This window comes from Tiliqua scincoides, chromosome 4, assembly GCF_035046505.1.
Source record: "Tiliqua scincoides isolate rTilSci1 chromosome 4, rTilSci1.hap2, whole genome shotgun sequence".
In the NCBI taxonomy this organism is placed as follows: Eukaryota; Metazoa; Chordata; class Lepidosauria; order Squamata; family Scincidae; genus Tiliqua; species Tiliqua scincoides.
In genome coordinates, this window is record NC_089824.1 from 124,918,941 (window position 1) to 124,929,574 (window position 10,634).

A 10,634-nucleotide genomic window follows, 5' to 3' on the forward strand; every position below is an offset into this window, starting at 1 on the left:
GAAGCCTCCAAACCTGCTTCAAATTTCACTTCGGGCAAAATCTGATGACACCTCAGAGCTATGGGGAACCCCCATTGCATGTACTGTATCAAAGTTCTTTTGGCTTCTCATAAAATTCATTTGCATTACTTGAAAGGGAAGCCGCACATTCACTGAAAATGTTGCTGTCAGTTACATTTCAGTGACAGTGCTAAATATCACTCAGTGCTTCCCCATTATATACTCTGTTAGCTGTTAATAGAGCTAATAGTAGGCAGACCCAGTAAGGAAGGCAAATATGCAAAGCCAGGCTAAGACAGACTAGCGTTTCTATCTCTCCCTTATATAAACTGACAGTAGACATATGGACCTGATCCAAAGACCTCCGTGTGCCTCCTGTAATTCGAGGAGTGTTTGGCTGGAGCCCATATTGTTTACCATCTGGTGCCTCTGCATCGCTGTGGTCTCGGAAGACTGGCTATTTCAACAGCTATCACATGCCCTGTTGTGAAAACCAGGCTCCCGTTGGTGAACAATTACTCACATAATTGGAGTCTGCAGCTGAAATAAGAGCTGCACCATGCAAGTGAGGAATCTGCCATCTGGCTGCTTGTGGCATGCTATGCAATAGGTAGAGCCACAGGGTGAACAATTGGCTTCGATATACTTAGATTCTGCTCTTATCTAGAGAAACTCCTAGCAGCTCCCACTTCCCACCCAGGAACTGACCAGGCCAAGATCTTCACAGCTTGAACAATGTCACTGCATCAATACTGAGAACATATTGCTCTATGGTAGAAAACATGCCTTACATTCAGAAGGACCCAGGACCAGGTTTCCAACCAAAGCAGCTTGCCTGGGGAAGACATTTGCCTGCAACTTTTGAAAACTGCTGCAAGGTATAGGCCAAATTACACTGGGCAGAGCTTGATAAACCAATGGCCTCTCTCTTCACGTATTCCCTCAGACCCTGATGTGAGCTCAGGGTGGCTTGATTGCATTAGGGAGGAATTAATGAAGGCTGGACTTGTGGTTTGTGTCCAGCCTCTCAGAGATTGTTTCACTGATGCTAAGAACTCTATTTAGGAAGCCCATTTTGTTTCTAAAAAATAAGCACTCTGTGCTTCACATTTCCTTACTGACACCAGCTCTCAGCCTACCCTTATGTTCCTACTGTTGTCATTGGCATAAAATATTGTGAGAAGTAGATCTGGTGTCTCCGGTCAGCTAAATCCTCCTTCACCATCACCACCCTTGAACATTGACTGAGAACATAATTTTCTCAGATAAGCCAACATTTCATATGTTAATTAATGGCTCAGTTATCAATTAGCTGAGCAATTGTTGATCCTGATGGGACCTGACTGATCAGCCTTCTGGCAGTTTCAAAGCCAGTTCATAGCAAGTGGGAGTGAGGCAACCTGCACCAAGTAGACCATGGCATTACTAAGAGAGCAGAGAGAGACTGCAAAGGACATTCATAATGGCTGCTTTTTACAGCTAAGTAGAGAGCCCAAGTACAAGGGGGAAAGGGCATCAGCGGTGGGAAGGGAAAGCTGTGAGACTGAATCAGAGAAGTGAACTGTTACAAAAGATGACTCCAGCAAGCCGTGCGTGATTTATTTTGAAATAAACATGCCAGATTGTAAGGCTGCCGTAAGCCATGCCATCTAACTCCACAAGTTGCAATTATTCAGTGATGGAGGGAAGGCTCTTGTGTAGCATTTTTCCAGCACAGGGTTGCTAGTCAGTCAGTATTTATTTCTGACCAATAAAACTATGCTTTGCCAAGAAATAAGAATTCTCCTGCATCAGAAACATCCCTAGGTGCAGGTGGAAGGAAGTGACTGAATCCATCCCACTTTTGGAATTGAGAAATGATCCTTTAGATAAGGCCTGCTTTAATTTGTGACCCACTAAACTGGATGCAGCTGGCGAGTCCTGTATTGTGGCCTGCCAGGCATTTGATTGTGCACCCTGTTGAAAAAGAAGCTCTCAATTAGGATTCCACTGTTAATATTCCTCCACGGTTGTTTTTTTAAAATCATTACTTTGCAGATATTTCAAAGCACAATCTTATACAGAATCAGGGCCCGATCCTAACTAACACCCTCTACCAACTGTGTTGGCAACCTTCAGTCTCGAGAGACTATGGTATCACGCTCTGAAAGGTGGTTTTCGAACATCGTCTAGTGTGGCTGAAAAGGCCAATTCGGGAATGACAATCCCTTCCACAATGGGAGCAGGTGCAGTCTGTCCCTGGTCTGTCTCCCTGGCTATGGGCTGCCCTTCTTTGCCTCTTAGCCTCAGACTGTTGACCAAGTGTCTCTTCAATCTGGGAAAGGCCATGTTGCACAGCCTGCCTCCAAGCGGGCCGCTCAGAGGCCAGGGTTTCCCACTTGTTGAGGTCCACTCCTAAGGCCTTCAGATCCCTCTCGCAGATGTCCTTGTATCGCTGCTGTGGTCTACCTGTAGGGCGCTTTCCTTGCATGAGTTCTCCATAGAGGAGATCCTTTGGGATCCGGCCATCATCCATTCTCACGACATGACCGAGCCAACGCAGGCGTCTCTGTTTCAGCAGTGCATACATGCTAGGGATTCCAGCACGTTCCAGGACTGTGTTGTTTGGAACTTTGTCCTGCCAGGTGATGCAGAGAATGCGTCGGAGGCAGCGCATGTGGAAAGCATTCAGTTTCCTCTCCTGTTGTGAGTGAAAAGTCCATGACTCGCTGCAGTACAGAAGTGTACTCAGGACGCAAGCTCTGTAGACCTGGATCTTGGTATGTTCTGTCAGCTTCTTGTTGGACCAGACTCTCTTTGTGAATCTGGAAAACGTGGTAGCTGCTTTACCGATGCATTTGTTTAGTTCGGTATCGAGAGAAAGAGAACAAAGAACAAAGAACAAGAACAAAGAACAAGAACAAAGAACAAGAACAAAGGCGACAGGGGTGACTGCAATAACTACCGTGGCATCTCTCTCCTTAGCGTTGTAGGAAAGTTGTTTGCCCGAGTTGCACTAAAGAGGCTCCAGGTACTTGCAGAGAGCATTTATCCAGAATCACAGTGCAGATTCCGAGCCAACAGGTCCACCACTGATATGGTATTTTCCCTTAGACAACTGCAGGAGAAATGCAGGGAACAGCGACAGCCACTCTTTATAGCCTTCATAGATCTTGCGAAGGCCTTCGACCTGGTCAGCAGGGATGGCCTCTTCAAGATTCTCCCCAAGATTGGATGTCCACCCAGGCTCCTCAGCATCATCCGATCCTTCCACAAGGACATGAAGGGCATTGTTGTCTTCGATGGCTCCACATCAGACCCTTTTGACATCCGAAGCGGCGTGAAGCAGGGCTGTGTTCTTGCACCAACCTTGTTTGGGATTTTCTTCGCTGTCCTGCTGAAGCAGGCCTTTGGAACTGCAACAGAAGGCATCTATCTCCGGACCAGATCAGACGGAAAGCTCTTCAACCTCTCCAGACTGAGAGCAAAGTCCAAAGTCCAGCTGAAATGTCTGCGTGACTTCCTCTTTGCCGACGATGCAGCTGTCACTACCCACTCTGCCAAAGATCTCCAGCAGCTCATGGATCGTTTTAGCAAGGCCTGCCAAGATTTTGGACTGACGATCAGCCTAAAGAAAACACAGGTCATGGTTCAGGATGTGGACTCACCTCCCAGCATTACAATCTCTGCGCATGAACTGGAGGTTGTCCATGACTTTGTGTACCTTGGCTCAACGATCTCCGACACTCTACCAACACAGCCACAGAAATGAGGAGAGTAAGGAAGAAGGAAGGGAATGGGGATAGGATCCTAGTGCATTCTGGTGCCTCCAGAATCTACCCTTCCTTCCTTCCTTATTCCACCTTCCGCTTGCCCCCTCCCTCCTTGCCCTACTCCTACCACCATCTCCACCCCCCTCACACCAGCCCGCCTGTGTTCCAGTGGCCACTGGAACCACTGCTGTTTGTAGCAGCAGTCCCTAAATGGCTGCCAATGGCATGCTGCATGCACTACTGTATGGCCATTTCCTTAGTTACCTTCCTATAACTCTTTGGATGTATCAGGCTGTAGAACACTTAAGCAAATGCCATGAATTCACATTTCATAATTTTCAAAATTTCAGTTCTGTGTGTGCTCTTTGGGGTTCTGGAGAAGGTACAAGTACAGAAGTACTGTGTAAAAACAACACAAAGACATTTGTTTCCGGGTTTCACTGAACACGACACACACACTTGGAAGAGAGACAGGAAGTTCAAACTATCTCCACCTTTCTAGCATGTTTCTCAAAATGCTGACAAAATTCTGGGTCCCCCGTAGCCTAGGTATAGTAATGACATGTACCTTCATCATACAGGGATTTCGGAATGTGCTCAGCTAACATTTCCACTTCAGGCTGGAAGTAGAAACTCAGAAACAACATAATCCTATGCATGTTTACTCAGAAGTAAATTTCTCTGTTTTCAATGGGGCTTATTCCCAGGAATGTTTGTATAGGATCGCAGTCAAAGTCTACCAAGTTCACTGAGGGCACTGCTGGACTCCCAGTTCTTTCACATGTGTGTAACTGCACATCATCACCACACCACACAGTGAAAGGTTACTACCTTTCTATGGTACTTTTGAAATAATATTTAAAAAAAAACCCATCTACACTGAGAGATTTCTAGGCAGGCAAGTGGCAAAACCATGAGGTCCATTAACCAGGAGGACCTCCTCTTGGGGGTGGTGGCACACTGGTTAAGCTTCATAGATTACAAGCCTGCTTTACATAGCAGTGGTTCATTCCCCAATCTGCCAACACTGAGTGAAACTAAAAGCCGTTTCATTCAAGCTTAATATAATAGCGTGACATGCGGCCTGGTTTCCAATCTAAGGTGAGACTGTTGCAATGCTAAATAAGCAAATTTTCTAACTATAATCAGAATCCACTTCCTTTTTGAGGCAGAGTTTGGCAGAGGGAGTCTGCATTGTCAGCTGTCATGAATTCCCTAAGGAGATACCCTGAGCCACGTTTACATTTCATAAATTACACATAGGTTTTTTAAAATATATTGTATGTTAACCAAAACACCCCACAGATCTCTTTAATGTTTCTCCTGTGACGCTGCCATTCTGTTACTGTGGAAATTAAATGATAATCTAATGGGCATTGCTATAGACATTAAGAATGAACTTTTCTCACCTGCTTACCTGGAGGAATCCATATCAGAAAGATTTGTCCCACAGGTAGCAAAGTTGGCTTCTAAATCATTAGGGAGTGGTTTTTGAGATTTTGACCTCCTGGTTCTTTTGTTTGTTTTTAAAGAGTTTGGATTTGAAAGTTCAGCCCCAAGCACAAGTTCCATCTCTGGCGGTTCAATTGTCACTAGCAATACAAATCAAAAACACCAAAGCAAAAATCAGCCTAGACGATCAAAATCCTCCCAGGGTCATGCTGTCCACATTGGCCATGTTTTTCTATGCTGCTCTTGTCACTTCAGTGGATTCTGATACATACAGGACTAAAAGGAGAGCATGTTAAGATTGCTTCTGTATCCCTTTAGCTTTCCTCATTATTAACTAATGGCTGTGACCCGAGAGAAGCTCAGTTTTAAAGGTTTCGTGTGTGATGATGTCATGAAAATGTCCTAGTGTTTTATAAACATTATAGACATAAGGAACATCAAAAAACATGAGCATGTTTTGCTTACATAAAGAGACCAGGATGAATATGCTTGTAGACATACTAACCGGGAGTTATTTGCCAGCAACTTGGTACCCATGTGGAACTGTCTCCGTCACTGAAATAAATGGGAAAGCTCAAACCCACTGGAGCCCTATGCGCACACTGCAGAGCACATGGGACTCTGAGTCAGGGAAAACAATGAAGGTAATTTGTATCATTAATCAGGTATCACTTTCAATGTGCAAATTCTCTCATCACAGTTGTTATCCTGCAACTGAGCAGGTCTTAACATCAAGGTTGATAATAAATTTAACATCTGTATCTGCCTTTAGGATCAGGCTAAGGCATTGTTTTAAAAAGATAATTTTATATGGAATTTTGCAATTTAATGGCAAAATAATTATTTTCTTAAAGAAACATTTAGACTAAGAAGTTGAATAGAGAAAATCTGGAACGATCCTTATTCTTGGAATTGGTGGAAAGTAAATATTCAGATAAGAATGTGCCACTACTGTTCATTGAGCCATAATATGGAAAATCTACATTATTCCTCAGCACATACAGGTATAACCTAATTATCCACAGATTTTTTTACCTGCAGTTTTATCTCAACATGATGAGAAGGGCCCTTTAAATTAAAGGAAAAAAGTTGTTTAACAATAGCCTGACTAATGTGAGAGAGGGCAGCTGGCTGACAATCCATCAATCATTCTCTCTCCAGGCACTTAGAACAGCTTCACTCCAAGGCAAGCAACCCCTCCCTTCCCTCTGAACACATGAAAGAATGATAATCACTTTGCATTGGTGAAGGAAGTGGTCACTGGCTCAGAGTGAAGCCTTTCTAAGAGCCTGGAGAGAAGCTGATTGATGGATAGTCTGCCTAATAACTATCTTACATCAATAACTTACATCATTACTAACTTACATCAATAACTCTGTCTTATATCACAAAGGTCAGTAAGGCTGTTGGCCTTCTCTGGGCACCAGGCAAAAGGACATTGTTTTTATATGGATTTGCTTTAACACGATTTTTGCTATCCACGTGAGTTCTGGGAACGGAACCCTCACGAATACCAAGACTCAACCTGTATACTGAAATATGGACAGTGCCTATGAAAGATGGGAAACCAGATGGAATTTTCTTACTGACTATATTTTTTTAAATTTAAATTGTTTGTAGCATGGTAATTCTCATGTATGTCCCTTTTTCTGTTGACCACCAATAATACTGTACATTATTTTCATCCTTCCAGTTGACAAGTGACCTGGCCACAAATATATTTACCACCATTGGCTCAGTAACACTGGTCTTGTTACTGATTTTCCTTCTGGTTGGTGCAGTTTCTGTCCTCACTGCCAGCAAACGGGCTACCCAAGGCACCTACAGCCCCAGCCGCCAGGAGAAAGACGGATCCCGGGTTGAGATGTGGGACATGGTACATCCTCCTCCCATGGAAAGACTGATCTAGCAAGAACCACAGCCACATCTCTTATCGGGAAACATCCAGTGAGGGTGGTTGTTTTGGATACTAGGGAAGTACAGTATCCCTCTACAGACTGATATTTTCTGCCATTTAACCCAGACACCTAGGCCAGTATTCAAAGCACTATGGATGGTTTTCCACATCTTCATGGAAGCTTTTCAATTCCCCCCTTTCTGGGATAGTCCCCTCTATGAACATTAGAAGACCTTCTGGAACAGCACATCAGACCATACAAAGGGATGCTGCTGAAAGGGAAAATCAGCACCACAACCACCCTTGATACATGAAAACACTGTGTGGCTGTGCACAGAGTCCCCTTGATCCCAACTTTTAAAAGTGTTAATGACTGAAGTGAACATCTTGCTGGAAAAATCTGCCAGAGAAACTCTTATTTATTGCACTCGAAATTGTATCTTTAGTATAATCAACTGTAGACAGTTCAGACTGCAATGACTCCTGGGATGTGTGTTAAGTGCCTGTGTTTCGGATACAATTGAAGCCACAACTTTGGCTCACATTTTCTGTCCGGCTGCCTAGTGAACATCGTCATTGCAAGAGATAATGTGGAACAGTCACATTAAGCCTATATAATCTGTCTGCCAATCAATCAATCAATCAATCAATCAATCATCATTCTGTGTGCCACAAGAGATTTTTGAAGTAGAGCTTTTTCTCAGCAGCACAGCTACTTTAATTTTTTAATCAGGGATTAAATTAATACTTTGGGGGGGGGGAGCTCTTCATGCAGTGAAATAAACATTTCCAACAGTCAGCCCTCTCTTTCTCCTTGTCAGTCCATCTCACTTTCTATTCCACCAGAGGATGGCCTAGTCCAGCCATTTTCAACCACTGTGCCGTGGCACACTAGTGTGCCATGAATGCTCCACAGGTGTGCCACAGGAATTTGTAGAAGATCATTTATTAGTAGGGCCAATGGGGATGTGAGCCCCCACTGGCAGCATGGTGTGCCTTGTCAATTGTCAAAAACCTGATGGTGTGCCTTGACAATTTTAGTGCCTCGTCAGTGTGCCCCAAGATGAAAAAGGTTGAAAACCACTGGTCTAGTCACTTTCTTGGAGAATATCCAGTGGGATTCAGATTACTACTTATTTATTTAAATACAGCTCATCCTCTAAAAATCAAAAGCAGCAAACAATGAAAAATAAAAGCCAGCAATACAGTGATGGTAACCACTTAGTACATTGTTGGTTTTAAGTTTTCATTTTTCACTGCTTTTGATTTTTTAAGTTTTTTGTCACCTTGGGCCCAGTTCATGGCTTATACAGTCCTGGTCTCACTCAGGAGTTCCCAAGCACCCAGCAAGGATATGCAGGATTTTCTTTTTTTTTCAGTTATTTCATTCATTGTAGTGATGAGAAACTTCCTTCATTTAGTTAACAATTCATTTGTCCATTATTCCCCCTCCCTTTTTGTTTTCACTGTTCCCTTTGCTTTCAACTGGACACGCAGCTGCTCTTCTGCTGCCTATAAGGTCTGTGCATTCAACTGACGTGTCACTTTCAGATATTCAGCTATCCTGCCAAGAGATTAGATCTGCCAGACTTCAAAGGGTTCCCATTTTATAGGGCAGGTTTAAAAAGGCAAACAGATGCACAGCTTTACTGTTGTCTAAACTGAGGAAATGGGAGAGGCTGGGAAACCTTGTGTGGAGTGAGCTGAATCTGCTTATAGGAAGTTTACACATCTGATTGGGAACTGGTTTTGCGCAAAGCTAAAGAACTCGCCAACAGAGAACTTGCAAATGCTCTGTCTGCTCACAGGCACAAAGCAGCTCTCCCTTTGATAGGCTTCCAAGTCCTTTTCTGTGCCCCTTTGATTGGACAGTTCTGTTGTGAAGAGAACACTTGTCGGAATGTTGAAAGCTTTTGTTCAAGAGCTGAGACTGAACATCTTAGGCAGTCACTCTCCCTTTCTCCTCTCTCACCCCAACTGGCAACCTCCATCTGCCCTATTCTGGCTGAACAACAAGAAGAAAACTATGGAAATGAAAGTGACCATTCTCAGCTTGCTCCTGCTGCCTCTGGCATTTGTTTCTTTACTAGTAACAAATGAAACAAATAGGCTGAGACAAATTGGGTCTATTTGTTTCATTTGTTACTAGTACATTTTTCATGTTACACATTAAATGCACACTTCTAGCAGACCAAAAAAAAACAACTGCACTAGCCAATGTTGTTTGGTCCTTCATCACTGATATAAGAGTTGATAGGAAGCAAATCCGGCAGTTTCTCTCATGAACAAGGCCCAGGGTAGCATCAGAAGTTGACTAAGTTGAGCCCTGGTCAAGAGCCCACTACCCATCAGGAGACCCCCCTGGTCAGATTGATCCCTGGCAATGGTTTAGTCTGCTACATCATAGATGAAGGTTGCCCTGGAAGACACAGTGTGGGGTTTTGTCCCAGGGAACCCAAGAAGCTTGTGCCAGCACTGATCAGGATTCACCCAGTTTCATGGTTCATGGGTGGGATATGCAGGTAGTTTTCAAGTTCTAGGCAGCTGATGTCCAGAGGGAGAAAGAAGGCCTTATAAACATTTCCCCTATAGGAAGACAGTGCTATGCTTTGGCATGGAAAAGGCAGGATATAAATTATTTAAATAAATAAATGAGTTCTGATATTTTTCCCAACTGAGACTCATTTGCTAGCTCAGCAACACATCTTGGTTCTTGCCACCTCTTTCAGCTATCCTCCTTTATTTGGGAGCTGAAGGAATGTCCAACATTGCCCCATTTATCTGCCAACACCACCACATCCTTTCTAGCATAGCAGTAATTATTTCCAGTTTAGCTGCAAGCTCCTCTCAAGGTCGAAAAAGTAGACACCCACACTTCAGATTGACAGACAGTTCTCAACTTAAATTCTACAACAACACATAACTTTAAACATAATTCCAACTCCATGAAGCTTTGCTTTTGCTACCTGCCACTCTAATGTGTGGAATATCCAAGTGAGAAGTAGAGTTTTCCATAAGGAAAAGTGAACCTGGAAACAGAGTTCTTCTAATTTTAAACTAGAAGGACAAAGATGGCCTTTTAGTCAGACCATAATCTGTGCATCACTAGCAAAATATTGCAGTTGAGGTAAAGAAGGTGCCATGGGAGGAGGTCTGGTCTAGAGGGTAGAGCCTCCATTTGCCTGAAGATAACATCCGCAGGTTGCCAGTTCGAGGCCACCGGCACCGTGCGACCTTGAAGCAGCTGACAAGCTGAGCCGAGCTATTCCATCTGCTCTGAGCATGGGAGGATGGAGGCCAGAATGTGAAACCAGATCAGAGTGAAACATCTGGACTGTTGTGGTTCTTGAAAGATAGAACCTTCTTTCAATTGTAAAAATCCCTATTTAATAAGGGATTTAAATAAAAAGCCTGCCTATGTAAACCGCCTTGAATAAAGTCTGAGGAGAAATCTGACGACCAAGAAAGGCGGTATATAAATACCTGTATTATTATTATTATTATTATTATTATTATTATTATTATTATTATTA

General features: G+C 43.4%; 1 protein-coding gene across 1 annotated transcript in view; it reads left to right on the plus strand.

Annotated features, from left to right (window-relative positions):
- Positions 1-7,113, plus strand: part of CRB1 (crumbs cell polarity complex component 1) — a 131,830-nt gene extending 124,717 nt beyond the window's left edge. The window contains exon 12 of the mRNA XM_066624551.1: positions 6,898-7,113. Coding sequence (XP_066480648.1) covers positions 6,898-7,113 — 216 coding nt within the window. The remainder of the gene's footprint in view (positions 1-6,897) is intronic.
- The last annotated feature ends 3,521 nt before the right edge of the window (positions 7,114-10,634 follow it).